At 38.9% G+C, this 15,521-nt stretch overlaps 1 protein-coding gene across 1 annotated transcript in view; it reads right to left on the reverse strand.

Annotated features, from left to right (window-relative positions):
- Window positions 1-12,714, reverse strand: part of DCN (decorin) — a 49,825-nt gene extending 37,111 nt beyond the window's left edge. Inside the window, exons 1-2 of the mRNA XM_006258359.4 lie at window positions 12,530-12,714; window positions 9,077-9,317 (exon numbers count right to left, since the gene is read on the reverse strand). Coding sequence (XP_006258421.1) covers window positions 9,077-9,281 — 205 coding nt within the window. The 5' untranslated portion in view covers window positions 9,282-9,317; window positions 12,530-12,714. The remainder of the gene's footprint in view (window positions 1-9,076; window positions 9,318-12,529) is intronic.
- Window positions 12,715-15,521: the final 2,807 nt, after the last annotated feature.

A 15,521-nucleotide genomic window follows, 5' to 3' on the forward strand; every position in this document is an offset into this window, starting at 1 on the left:
AGCATGGGAGGCAGGGCATGTGGCACCCTCAAAACTGTACAACTGTAGCATTATCTGATGCCTTTGAAGCATGGTCCATTTAGAATACTTAGATTACCAGTGAGAGGGTTACTGGGAAGAGATTAACGCTTAGTTTACCAGTGAAGGGTTTACTGGCTAGAGGCTAAACCTTGCATTGAATTTTTAGATTGTACATTTCAAGTTTCAAATATCAATGGTCTACAAATTCAAGCTCTGCTTATGAATAACGGAGAGCTGTGATATTTTTAGAGAATTTAAGTGACAGCCAGAAAGATGTTGTAGGTGTTACCTCTGCCAGTTATAGCTTTCTTTGAACTGATCTTAGAAATGGCACGCCATACCTAAGTCAGCTTCTCCTACAGTGTGGGTGCATCTACATGAAACGCTACATTGCCATAGCAACACGCTACCGTGACATAGCATTGGCAGGCACAAACCGTGATGCTGCAGCTATGTCACCATAGCGCTTTGCTATGGTGACATAATGCCTAAAAATAACCGTGTACCATCAGAATGGTGCAATCCATGCTGTTACTGTGCGCTCATTTAGTACTTCCAAAAGGATACTAAATAAGGGCGCAATAATAATGGTGCCATAGGGGCATGTGTAGATGTTCCATGTAAGTATTTGCACATGTGTGTTTCTGCAAACATGCGTATAAACAGAAGAAACCCAAAGAGAACACTGTATTGCAAATTTTCATATTTGAGATATGAGACAGTAACACCACTGGGGTTCCTTTCCTACAAATAATCAAAATCTACCAAAGATCCCCCACAAGATCATGGGGGCTAATGTAAAGTTAAAGTATATGCAAAGTAAAGGTTCCGCTACTTTGTGTGAAACCATTCTGGTGGGTGGAGTTATCAACTGGACTGAATGTCAAAGGGTGCTATAATATGGCACCTGGTTTAGATAAATATACTTGTCTTTCTGGGGCACTTTTTATATATGCAACTTTATAGTCTCTATCATCAAAGATTCTGAATATTATACAAACTTTTGCAAATATATCCTCCCTACATCTGTGGGGTATGGAAGAACAAAATCTATTTTTCAGCTAGGGGAACTGAAGCGCAGAGGTTAAGTGATGTCCAAGTGATATCCAATATATATGTAGTACAGCTAAGAACTGATCCAATACATCCTGAGGCACAGGCCGGTACCTTCATCATACCGTCCTCTTTCCTTTCCCTAGAGGTTAGGTCCTGAAGAGGTTAGATCCATCTTTCCAGTCAGAGTTCACAACAGGAAGGAGAAGTCATCGATATGATGTCTTATCTTGTGGTTCATGGTGTGTTTTAGGTGGCAGAATATATAAAAGTTTGTATTTGTTGCATGTGTCATATAGGGATATGCTTCGATATGAGATAAAGCAACAGACCTTGCTTCCACAGTCTGAAGTTGTCAGTGTGCTTTGAGCTAGGATGTTGATTAGGCCCATTGTAAAGATAGAGATCATCACTGTTTTCCATATTTAGATTTAGAGTACCCCAGAAGTTCCAGATTGGTGAATGAAGCTTAAGTTCATGGTCCTTCCTAGTGCCTTAGTTTTTGCATCAAAAAATTGTGTCCGTGCAATGCTGAAATTGCACAGGCAAAAGAGCAAATACTTTAGCCGTAGTTTATAAACAATTTCAACAAAGCAATGTTGTGCATTTTGTGTACATTTTATATCATATACCGCATGGCAGCAAACAGGCCCAGTCCTGAACCAAACCCATAAATAATCTTTCCATCCTCAACCTTGTCATACTCCTAATTCATCTCAAGCAGGATGAACCTTTGGCAGCGGGCCTAAATGGAGATGGAGATTTGAATGTTTGGTTCAGATATGCTCATAATTAATTGCAACACTCACAATATTATCACAGGGGTCATGTTTTGGGGCTCTTTAAAAATCTGCTCTAGTTTCCATGAACAGCTGTAGCCAGCTGAGTTTCATTTGATTCCCAGCTACAATCATCAGAGTTTGCTGTCCTAAGTAGGCCTCCCTAGCAGCTGCCTGCATTTCCTGTACATGCTGCTCTGTGCCCAAAAGAAACTCAGGAGACAAGAAACTCCTGGCAATGATAGGGAAAGAATTTGGAAGATTGCATAATTGAGCCAACCAACAAGCCTGCACCCCTTGATGATGTTCTAAATGAAGTCTGTGGGGAGGAAGACCTGAGTTCTGTAAATAGGGTAAGCAGCAGATCTGGGGATTGGAGTACTTGGAGGTGTAAAATAGGATGTGGTAGCTGCTTTTTTTATTTTAAACTCTTATGGTTGCCTGGATTCTGCTTCTCATAAACTACAGACTTCAAAATATACTGAGATTTTGTTTTAGGTTGTGTGGCACTTGCAAATGGTAACCATTTTATTAATTGCTTCCTGAGACCTGGGAAATAAGAAGTGATTTCCGTCTTTCCCTGAGAAGCATCCACAATTCCCCTCCCCAACACCTTTCAGAGTAAAAGGCCTTCACATGTCTGTTAGTCAATCACCAGTGCTATTGTTTAACATTTTTGAAAGTGACCAAGAGATAAGGGAGTCTAATTGGCTCTGAAAAGTTTGAAAACATCACCCATTGTTTTCCTACATTCCAGGCACTGAAATCTCCATAAAAATATGTCTTAGTGTTACCAGAAAGTTCTGGGGTTGTTTTTCTAATCTATTCACTTTTCCAACTTAGAACTTCATGGCCCATGAGTCTTATAATACTTTTGTGTGAACTTTACTTTCCTGATTACTTTTTAAGATAGTTATAATATGTAGCTTTGGCCCAGAGCTGGCATTATATTTCTGGGAGGGTCAAGGCAAAAGATGAGACGGGGACCACTCCCACCTTCCAGCTGAAGCGTGAATGACTTGCACTAACTCACTGTAGTACAGCCCCCCCACCCCACCCCCCGACCCCTGGCATTTGTCCTGATTGCTTTGCCCTTCTTTATGGGAAACAAACTAAAGGTAAGACTGGGTATATCTACACTACATCCCTTGCATTATTGGCAGCACCTGCTCTTGAGCAAGGCTTACCTACCTCCTGTTCACAGGTATTGATGCCAGAAAGGCAGTGAGGCTTCTTCACTTTTCTGGTGTCATCCACATTGGCATTAGAGGAAAAAATCCATAAGTTGAAGTCTCCAAAACTCATGACATTTACTTAGATTTTAAGATGTAAAAAGTTATTTCTGGATTTTTTTAGTTTGCCACATACAAGTATACATATTGCAGATCAGTAGAAACAAATCAGTAGAAAATAATTTTGATGTTTCCAATGTGAATATCTCAGACAGATCTCCAGCGTAGATGCAATTATTCAACAGATTTTAAAAAGACTTCCATAGACTTTATAATCAGAAAGGGCAAAATGTAGGTCTGTGTATCACTGCACATCAAACTTAACTCCATCACTATATATAAAACACATTAACTTGTGTTTGACTAAAGTACATTTTAGTTTTCATTTAAAGACCTCAAGAAGCAGATAATCTACCACATTCCCTGATAGTTTGATCTAGTTTTTAATCTTAACATATCAATTAAATTGGTACTATGAGGCATTGCTAAATTTCAGTCTCATATTTTATGTCTTTTAATATTTGTTTTTTCTTACAGATTCCATAATCACAGTTTTCTTAGGGAGAGTTTTTATCCTTCATTATTGATGGGGAGGCACAAGTTCGAAAGTTCTGTGCCAAAGGAGCAGAATTCCTTTAAAATTAAGTAAATACTTCCAACCTGAGCCTTGAATAAGGAATGAAGTTTCCAGTGGAAGGCTTTAAACAAGCAGTAAACTTATGTACAGACTTGGAAGGTCAATGAATTAATATATTTCCAGGAAATAAAACTGAATTGAGATTTTGAAATACTACAGCAATTGGACTTTACAGCTTTTCACTAATTAGTTCAGAATGTCTTTCACAACCTGATGCATTACATTATGATGCAACTTTTTTGAGGGAGGATTGGTAAAGAATCCTATACATCTGATGTAAGACTAAAATACGTATTGGAGTTGTAGCCCTACCTGAGCTTTAACCACTTGACTATGCCTCACTTGTATTATCTTTTCAGAGCCACATTGACTCCATGGATATGCTTGGGAGATGCCTGAAGGAGCTCCCATTATGCCCCGTGCAGTTAGTAAATTTCATACATTACAAAAACTGCTTCCTTCCTCCTCTGTGTGGACAAAAGATGCTCCAATTGGGGAAATATGGGGCAATGGTCATGCACCATATGAATAGGTCAGTCGAATCTTCTGCATCTGTTGATGGGGTGAATGAGTATGTTCTCCATTCTGGCCTACTAAAGGGCCCTGGGTTTATTCTTGTTGAAGGTGCCTCTGGGGAAGACTAAGGACCTGACCTCTTGGCCAGAGGTTGCATTCTACTGCTTTAGTAGAGAAAAGGATGGAGGAGGGTTAGAGGGATGTCTTCACCATATTTATTATTCTGATACCTGTACAACAGGCTCTGACCAGTTCCATCAGCTATATAAAAATTCTAATTTTGAGGTTGGTTGGCTTTGATCTCTGTAGGAAAACTGACTAGGTTTTAGATGATGCAACAAACACTTCAAGACAAAATTACTATGATGAGGACTGCTGGGGCTTCACTTTTGGCGAGAGGTAGTAGATTCTGGATAATATTGAACCTTTTAACGAGAAACCAAAATGGCTTTGTTTTTTAAAGTGCTGAAACATATTATAGTTAGGGAACAGATCATAAAATAGGTATGCTTATTGAACTATGTTCTTGACATGCCATTTTTCATAACTACAAGTACATTCTTCTTTCTACTTTTGAGTGTGGGAAGTTTGATTTTCCTTACTACTAGTTCAACTTTTGGCTTGGAGGCAGAACAAATTAATTCCAAGGTATGTGCTTAGTAGGATGTGACCGTGTTTAAAAATACAGTCATACAAAAATACACCTGACATGACTGTAACTGTAGTGCCAGGTCCTTTCTTACTATATTTATTTAATTTAAAAATTTTAAAGATATTCCCATCCGGTGCTGGTGGAAAAGACTTATCCAACACACAGAGTACTAGGTGAAAGGCTAGAGTTGATCTCTGGACCCTGTATGGTATAAATCAAGCTTTGACAGTTCTAGAAATGTTCTTGGCTTCTTCAGTACAAAACAGTATTGTAACATAGATGCTAGACTTGTTGAACTCCTGGTGGGGTAGCATTTACAAATAGTAACCTCCTATCATAGAAGAGCAGATTAATCCTTGGGTACTTGGTGAGGGAAAGAGGAAATGTTTCCGTGAGTAAGCTAGAGGTGTTTCATCTTCCAATCTGCAGAAATGGTGTGCATGGTTCCAGTAGGAGACCTGCCCATGCAGATTATCTAGGGTATTGGATACTAGGGCTGTGCGAAGCTTCGGTAACCAATTTGGTACACAGGAGATTTGGCCCAGTTTGGTGGCCGAATCTCTGAATCTAAATCAAACTGAGAGACCCATTAATTTCTCTGAATCAAATCAGAAGCCTCCAAATTGATTCAGAGTGATTCGGAGATTTGGCCATAGACTGTACAGGCAGGTGCTAGGCAGCGCTGGCAGGAGCAGCCGGGAGAGCAGCTAGACAAGCCATGGCTTGATCTGGCAGTCCTGGGAGAAGCTGTAGCTCGTCCAGGTGCTCCTCCAGCTGCCCCCCTGCTGGGGCAAGGCAGGCAGTGCTGGCAGCCCTGGAAGAAGTGGGGAATGATCAGGGAGCTGGGGGATCAAACCAGCATCTGGGGAATCAAACCAGGAACTGGGGGAAGCCCCTGTTCATTATCACAGATCCCTGATTGTTCCTTGCAGCCCCCACAGCTTCTCCTGGGGCTTCTGGCTCAAGCCGTGGCTTGTCTGACTGTTCCCCCAGCTGGCCCCCACTGGGGCAAGGCAGACACTGCTGGCAGCTCCAGAAGAGGCTGCAGGGGATGGCGGATTGAATTTCGAGCTGGGGGGTCAAACTGGGAGCTGGAGGGAATGAACGGGGCATCCTCCCAGTTCCCGGTTTGATTCGCCAGCTCTCCGATCATTCCCCCAACTCCCCGATCATTCCCCCCAGCCCCTGCAGCTTTTCCTGGGGCTGCCAAGACTGCCTGCCTTGCCCTGGTGGGGGGGCAGCTTCTCCTGGGGCTGCTGGCTCAAGCCAGGGGTCATCCAGCTGCTCCCCCAGCTGCTCCCACCGGCACTGCCTGCCTGTATAGTCTATGGGTGAATAAGATTTGGTGCTAAGTATCTTCAGATTTGGACGAATCGAATCAGGACAGTGATTTGAATCACCAAATCGAATCACTGTCCCTCTGAATTGCCGAATCCAAAGTGAATACTTTCTGCTTCGCACAGGCCTATTAGACACCCTCCAACTGCTCTTTCCCAAGCCAACTGTTGTTCTTTTGCTGGAATAAGGATTATAAAGGTCTTGTGCCTCTTACAAGGGCAGACTTTCCTCAGTTTGACCACTGCTCCTTTGGTCTGACTAGCACTGGGTGAGTCATGGCTGAGTTTTCGAATGGCTTTCTTTTCATGGCTATATTAGGTTGCATCTAGTCTTCATTTTTTCCCTGTAGGCAAGGATGGAAATTGTTACGTTTTTAATATCTCCTCTAAAGATCTTACTATTGCATGTGGCCTTTTTTCTGTAAGCTTCCTTGAGAATAGATGATTAAAGCTAATAATATTTTTGAATAACTAACTTGGTTGAATAAAAGGCCTGTTAGCAGTGATTTGCATGTAGGCAGAGAATTCCTTAAGATTTGTAGTTGCGGTGTGAATTCTTGAAGACACGACTTCTCTGACCTAAGCCACCATTCTATGGTTATTCATCTGACTGCAAGCTAGCATGCAACATTTTCTTGGCATCATGTAGTTCATATTTTGAAATAAAATCCTAAAATACTTAGTTAAAATTTCTAACCTTACCCAAGTCAGTGTTACTAGTTGTTTTGCTGTTGACTGGATTTCCTTCACAGAGACATGGCTAAGGTCCACATAAATGGACATTTGAGGACAGATTCCCAGTATGTGGGATCCTTAGTTAACATATATCTGTCTATGCAAGTTCTTTCCCCAGAGTAGGAAACTGGAGGGAAGGTGGTCTCTGCTTATCTCCCTACCTTCATCAAATTGCTTGCTATAGGAGAAGACTGAAAGTTGTTACAAGACAAGCTGCTCTAACAGGATATTTGGGATATAGAGGAAACTGAGTGCCAAAACTGAAGAACTGAGCATAGTTTCTGTGCATCTGGCCTTCACTTTACAGGTGAGCATCCAGCCACAGATATGGATATACGTCAGTTTCCTGAGATGTAATTTGATTGTATTTCCAAGCCAGAGGCCAGATTTTTATTCCAGAAGCACAGTACTTTCCTCCAGGGCCTACACTGTATAGGCTTCAAGCCAAGAAGGGTGTGCACATCTTCCTCACTTCTAAGCAGCGCGTTGTGAAAGTGCTGCTCTGGTGAAATTATCTGGATATGTAATGTTTACTGGGGATGAATTTTCTTTTCTAGTGATCCTTCTCCATGGAGAAGGCCAGGAGCAAATGTGCCTAAAGAGGGATAGCTCAGCTCTGTGGAAACCTTACCACCAGGGAGTTAACTCATGAGACAGGAAAATTCCAGTGCATATTCAGAGATGCTAATCTTCTGTGTAGATGTCCTGACCGTTCTGCTTGGTCCCTTCTACAGTGAAAATGAAGGAGACCAAGATCATTGGTCCCAACATAATTTAAACAGCAGCACTCTTGCGTCTTCATGGCATGTAGATCACCTTGCCATTTGCTCTTCTTATTACCTAGTTTCTTAGTTGATTCTAGGGTCTCTTAGCAGGCCCAGTGCTATGGAAGTTGCATACACTGATCCACACATTAGTCTGCATTCACTTTTGCAGGTTAGCTTTTTCATTTTGTGAAACCATCTTTTTTCATAATTACATGCTATTTCCCCAAACCTGTAAGGTTGTTTTTCTTCTTTCCTTTTTTTGGGGGTGGGGAAAGGGTGGGGATGATGGAGTGGCAGGAGGGAACACTTACATGTATACAATAACCAGCAGGAAGCATAATAAAGGCCCAATTCTGATTGGCAGACTCATACACTACCATTGCATAGCTATTAGCTATGGTTTAATAGCTAAAAATAGTAAAGCTATAGAGTAGAAAAACAAGAAACATGTATTCATATATTGAAGCAGCTGAGATTTGTTTGTGTTTAAAAAGCTACTCTTATGATTATATTGAGTCTGTCTCTGTCAACTGATTGAACTAACTAGCTTCTTTGAGGAAAAGAAAACACAATCATCACATCGAATAATAGTGGCTCAAAACAAGAATAGATTCACTGAAGTAGCTGCACTACGTATGTCTTATCTACAGAAAGAATTCAGTGTGGAGGAAGTTAGGGAGTGAGTTTACTGTGCACTAACACCATTGGTTGGTAAGCCCTTCTGAAGTGAAAATGTTGCTTCTTTGTGAATTAGGAAATTACACTGACCATTAACAATATATTACAATGCTTTATATATATTATAATTAGTTCCAAAAACTTCTAAGGTTTCAGACTCTTTCTGAACTGGTTTGCCAGTGTAGCCAGTTCTAATCTGACTTTAAGTTTGCTCACATGGTTCCATTGAAATGGAATGATTTCTGTGGTGAGGTACAAGTCTGAGAGAGACAGAATTGGAATCTGGCCTGTGGAGTTTTGAACCTTTTAAGATTTTTCCATCACTACCATGTAACCTCACTGGATTCATTTGACATATATAAATGATACAACATTGAAAAGTGATTTTTCTGGCAAACAGATTTCTGTGGTCTTTCAAAAAATGTGCACAGAACACACACATTCTCATGGGCACCAGAAATGCCTAATTTAAGTCCAGGATTTAATGGGACTCTTCATTTTAGCTCGTTTTAGTTAACCTTAGTGGATTTAAAGTATAAATCAAATTTTCAACAGCACCAAGATTATAATATGGTGGGACCCCATTTTGAGGCTATATACAAGCACGGCAAGTAATCAGCTATAAAGAACCTGTAGATGGGTGCTGTAAGAAGCTCTATCACGGCTTACCTAAATCAGAACACTGAACGACACGAAGATGGCACTGGCAGCGGAATGGGCATACTGGTCCAAGTCCAGGAAATATAGGCTCCTCTGTTGCAGGAATATCAGCAGACCCTTCATCTTCTACCATAAAGTCAAACAAGCCTTTTTGGTGGAATGGCTTGGCCAAGCATACTGGCAGAAGTAGGAGGAAGATCACAGACACTTTCATGGTTCAGTTCATGTACTCAGAATAGACCCAGTGGACCTAGGATTCAAATACAAAGTTTAAAGAGTGGTAGAATCTTTTCATTGTTCCACAATCCCTTACCATTTTTTTTCTAAGTAAATCCAGCAAATACAGAAGTATCTCATTTATTAAGCTTTCCATTAAAAACAGGGCCAAAACTTGTTGGACCAGAAAATGATAATTGCTGGTCAAGAACTTTTTGCAGAGGGGTTTAAAGATGACAGTAACCACATCTGTTTGCATATTTAGGGTAGTATTTATTAGGAACAGGCAGTGTCGTCAAAAAATATTTAAAAAAACTGTCAAGGCAATAAGATACATTTTCCATTTGTCAGTATGTTGCCAACATAAGCTTGACTGTGATTTCATTACCATTTGTTTCTTAGCTATGGATTTGTTCCTTTGGGAGTGAACCTGTGGTTCCCAAACCCACCATAATACTTTATTTCATGTTTTGTGAATTCTTTTTTTTTTTTTTTTTTTGGAAGTGCCAGCTTACTGCATGTGTTTTAAATTATAGTTCACTGAGGTTGATTGGGAAATAGAGCAAGATCTAGTGATGGCATGGGGGATGGGACTTTTTAGTTTCAATAAGTTACACTTATTTCCCAGTTTAAAGTATATTATGAAATGGAATCAAGTTTCATTTCACGTTGATTTCTTCTTGGCTTCCTTTCTATTTTTTGTGCCTTTGGTTATGTTATTTTATAGCTGCATACTCTAAAAAGTATCTTCTTTGCACTGCAGAAGCATTTAAATTCATGATTCTTTTATTGTCAGCACATTTTTGACAATCCATTGGGTTTGAGGGCCCAATCCTGCCAAAATGTATGCACAGAAGCAAAATAATTCATATGAGCAGTACTAATGGAATCCAAAAAGAAAACTATTATTTGTTTTCAGGACTGGGCTCTAACTTAACTTCACCAAATTCTGCAGTGTATGGCATGCATTATTCTATTGAAAAGGGAATAGTTGGAGAGTTATTTATAATAATTATTACAAACTATGAAAATAAGTGGACCTTTCAGAGGTTTTCTCTCTTCAAAATATGCAATACAAAGCAAAACTTATTTTTAAAATCCCGTCTTGGGACAGCACAATTTTGTACAAATACCTAAGCAATAAAGAATCATTTCTGAAATGTATTAACTAGACATTAGGAATTGCTTACAGAGGCCTTTTTCTGAGACTACTTAATCTGTTTACATAAGAGAGCTGGTAGCAGTAAAAATAGAGTAAAATAAGAAGCATAGGAAAAGATACATTCTGTATTAATCCTAAATTCAATGTCCTTTAAGGGTTACTTAATTTGCATATAGTAACTCCCAGAATGCAACACCACAACTTTTGACACTTAGCCTAAAGGAGCTCACAAGGTTGCCATGCAAAATATGATAATATTTTAAACCTGCAACTAAAGCATTTAGTTCATGGCTGTATTCTTAATCCAATTCTGATAGTTCAGCATATTTATATTCTTTAAAGGATGGTAGTAAGATGACAATATATTTATTTAAAAAAATCCATTTCTAAGACAGAAAGTTAAAACATGAATGTGTTCATTATATTATGTTATCTTTTGCAAATAAATATTAAAAGAATAAAAACAATTCTTCAGAATGTCTGTAAGCTTTTCAGATGCCATATGAATCAGCTACAAACAAACACCTTCAAAGATATTGGCAATTGAGGGTATTTTTTGTGTTGTTGATTCACATGGCAAGTGACTGCTTTAAAGAGGTACTTCCATGTACAAATTATCTTTGACTCATAAATTTCAAGAAAACATATTCAGGGTTATCCACTGCAATTCATTTATTACATGGGGGGGGGGAGAGGGGGGGCAGTGGTACTTTCCAAGTTGTACTCATGTACACATATATTGATGACATCATATGTATCAACTAAATACTGTCCCTGGGCCTTATCCTGCTGTCACATTTTTGCCAAAACTCCTAATGAGAATTTTGCATGAGAGTTTTGCATTAGTGAAATGGGAGTTTTACATTAGTGAAAACTCAAAGAGGATTTTGCACTGCATAATCTTAAGAACTCAGTGAGGAGGATCTGTTGCATGACAAAAGAAAATGCATGTTATTGAATAATAGAATAGGAATATATCTAAAAACAACAAAAAAAACCCCTTTTTTGAAAGCAAATATAAAATTGTTTGTACTTCATTTATGAAGGAAAGAAAGAAAAGGAAAATGTGAATTCATTCCTTAATGGTTTGTGATTATGGTACTTGGGTCTGGAGTACAAACCTGTTTAAATCTGCAGTAATTATATGTATACAATGTGGAACCCTTTCAGAGACAGAGGAAACTACAACATAGACTTGGCTCCAATTCAGTTCAAAATAGCATGGAAAAAACCCTACATTAGTTCATGTCACCAGAAGACATTCTGTTGGTGATAGTTATGCCCCCTTTCCTTAAAATTAATTAAAATATTACATCACCCTTTGTCCAAGAATCTTTTTCTATATCACAAAGTTTGTGTTCAATAAAATGCACACTTTATTTTTTTTTCTTGATCATATGTGCTACTTATTCTTTATAATAAGCCCACACATGTAGAAACTCAGGCTCTCGGACTTTAAAAAGAGGCTGAATATCTACTGACAGGAGTCTCAACTCTGAAGAAATTTAATTTTTAACTCATTCATTAGTAACAAACTTCTCTAGAATATGTTATCCATTGTTTATATATTCTGAAATGCAACTTTCTAATGTAACAAAGACATACATCAAGTCTGTATAACTATCAACTACATTAGTTCTCTGAAACTAAATAAAGACTAAAGTTTAAAACATAAACAAAGACTGACTGCAAAATCACTATCTGTATTTTACAATCATCATGTAAGTGTTCATACATATTCCTGCTCCTACTACATCATATTCTCTAAACATTTGACTACTAACAAAATACTCTGCTGCAAAAGTTCACAGTCTGAATAAAAGATATATAGCAGTGCTTATACACAGCAAAACAAAAAACAGCAACAGTCAAATAAACTATAAGAAATGGTCCACAGTCTTTGAGAATGAATTCAGCTTCACGTGTTCTCATATAACACAAATGCTGGGTACAACATTAACATTGCTACACTTTGAGCAGGATTTTTCTTGCTTCTCCTATAAAATGCAACACTTTTTGCTAGAGACCTGTCTGAAATTTTATTAGTCTGCAGCATAGTTCAGGACAATTATTGAAAACCATACCTTTTAATCCAGGGATTTGCAACAGGAGCTCTCAAAGCTGAGGTGTAATTAAACTAAATATTCAGCCCAGGCAAAAGACTTTGCAGGTGTGGAAAGGAGGAGGGGGCAAGTTGCTGCTCAGTGACTGTCACTTGGTGGAAAACCCTCCTGCTTCTATTCGATAGCACAGTTAAAAAATAAGGTTTCCCTCAATGAACACAATCCAGGCTGACACCCACATTAGATCATATGGTAATGATATGTCTCCTGTATTGTAGCCAGAAACTTTATCAGCTCCTTTTTTTTTCATTTGCCTTATTTCTTTTTCATTTGTTTAGGTTCTCAAACTACTTGTACAGTACAAGCCAAATGCACAACTGTAATTTATCTTTGCTATTTTGAATATTATTGAAGATCCCTAAAGCATATATTTACTGTAGTTTTATTTGGTTTTAACTATTTTTTATCATTCATTTTGCTGGAAAAATAAATTTGGCTATTTTTCTTGTTTATAATATGTGTAACTCAAGAAAATGATATAAAATGTTAGTCAAAATGTAGATTAACTACAGAAAAAAATGCATAACTTTAGTTTAAACTACTTATACAGACCCCAGCCTGCTTTTGCTAATTTTTTAGCCATTGTGCAAGCCAAGATGCTTATCTAAAATAGTATAATTCCATACAGTTTGCAAGTCTTTGTTAAAAAAAAAATGCAACATGTTTCTGAATGTGTATGAAAAGCCTGTCACTAATTGTTTCCATTACTTGAATGATTCTAACATTTGTGGTCAGAAATGTTTCTTATAAACATTAAAAAAAAAAAAAAAACCTCCCCCAAGATAAAACTGTAGAATGAAAATTAGAATGAATTCATTTTTCTAGGAAGAGGGAGGCTTTTATGAAGCATGCATATAACAATATGTCAAGCTCATTATTCAGTTTTATATTTTGTTTTGGTAATCTCCAGATCTGTTTAATTTATGTATCAGAAAATGATGAAATAAAGTTTTCCCTACCACTGCAAAGTGGTGACAACTCCAGTAAACTAACTGGAGCCTATATTCAATTATTAATATTTATTTAGTAAACTACATGCGATAGAGCATGTGTACCTTTCCTGTGATGTTACCTCTCCAGTCTAAATATTGAAGGTTTGTGCCTCTGTGTTTTAACTCTACCCTTTATTCCTGCCCTTAGGCTGTGACCAGGTGCAGATCTGAAATCAAAGTCTTTGAAACATGAAAGGTCATTGAAGAAGAGTTTGAAATTGTAGATTCACAATAAACTCTTGAAAATATATCCACATTCTTAATCTGATTTTAAAAGAAGACAGTAAAATAATTCTAAATGTATTGTTTTTGTAATAAAGACATTGGGAAATAATTTATCATTGATGCTACTGATTGTAGCAAAACTCTGTAACTGGAGATTTTACATGAAAGGAAAAGCTATTTTAGACCTTACTGTTAAAGCAAGGATTATCTCCCCCTCTTAATATTTGAGTCAACACAGGAACTGTAGGGAATCAGATTCTTCCTGTGTACTGGACGTTGGACACAGTAATTGGTTATGATTTCCATTGTCACATCTTGATACACATGATTAATTTGCCTCCCAATTTTTGTATTTAGAATGAAACATTATCATATCCAGAGATGTTAACCATTACATTCAGTGAAATCTTGGCTTCATTTTAGCAATTTCAGTGATTTAAACAAAATTGTATCAGCTGGTTGAAAATATTTTAGAGAGAGATTTTTGAGGGCCAGAAGGTCAGACTGAACTTGCTGTCTTGTCACTTTGCCTCTCCTCCAGTACTATCTGGATGCAATCGTTCTGGGCACATCTACGCAAGACATTTACTGTGGAGCTGACTAACTAGCTCCACAGTAAATGTCTAAGCATCTACGGGTGCAGGAAACTAATAAACTCCACAGCAGTAACTACAAATACTATCCTGTAACTTCAAGTACTACCCTTCTGTTGAGTTTTTTTTATGCACAACAGCACATGTGTAAACACTAGACCATCTGGCTGGGGCATGAGGGCGCTTCAGTGTAGGGACTACCAGCCAGCCCCACACTGAAGCATCCTTGTGTCCCATCCAGTCTCTGCAGCACACTGAGCCTAGTCAGAGCAGCCCTGAGCTGACAGGCTGACCCCTGGGACTCCTTGCCAGCCAGAGCTGCTCTGACCAGGCTCCATGTGCTGTGCATGAATTAACTCCAGAGCTGATTGCTCCAGAGTTAATTGCTCCTGGGCACACGTTCATGTGTGGACATGCCCTCTGAGTATTAAGAGGGTGGAAGCTACTGTTATTCTAATAGCTTTTTTACCTTGTATTGAGGAAGGAGAGAGATTGTGAAGGAACACAACTTCCTTCCTTTTCCTGTCTCTGAGGCTAGGCAGAGCAGATAGAATCATAGAAAAGAGGACTGGAAGGGACCTGTAAGATTATCAAGTCCGGTCCCCTGCCATGGGCAGGAGGTAATTGGGCTCAAATGAGCTCAATGAGGTGCTTGCCCAGCCTCCTCTTGAACAACACCAGGAATGATGACTGCACTACCTCTCTTGGAAGTGTGTTCCAGATTCTAGTTACCCATACAGAAAAGATGATTTCCTTATGTCTAGCCAAAACTTTTCCTCCATTAGCTTGTGCCCATTGGTCCTCATCCTCCCAGCAGATGCTTTTCTGAAGAATTGCTTACCCAGATCCTGGTGTTCTCCCTTGACATATTTGTAGGTGGCTATCAAATCACCCCTCAGCCTTCTTTTACTCAGACTGAATGAACTCAGATCCCAAAGTCTCTCCTCATAAGACCTATCCCACAGGCCCTTGATTATGTGGGTGGCCCTTCTCTGCACCTTTTTAAGCTAGTCCACATCCTTTTTGAAGTGCAGTGTCCAGAACTGGACACAGTACTCCAGCTATGGCCTCACCAACAAACAATAGAGGGGGAGGAGCACCTCTCTGGATCTGTTGGCGACACATCTGCTGATACATGCCACA

Source organism: Alligator mississippiensis, chromosome 4 (genome assembly GCF_030867095.1).
Source record: "Alligator mississippiensis isolate rAllMis1 chromosome 4, rAllMis1, whole genome shotgun sequence".
Lineage (NCBI taxonomy): Eukaryota > Metazoa > Chordata > Crocodylia > Alligatoridae > Alligator > Alligator mississippiensis.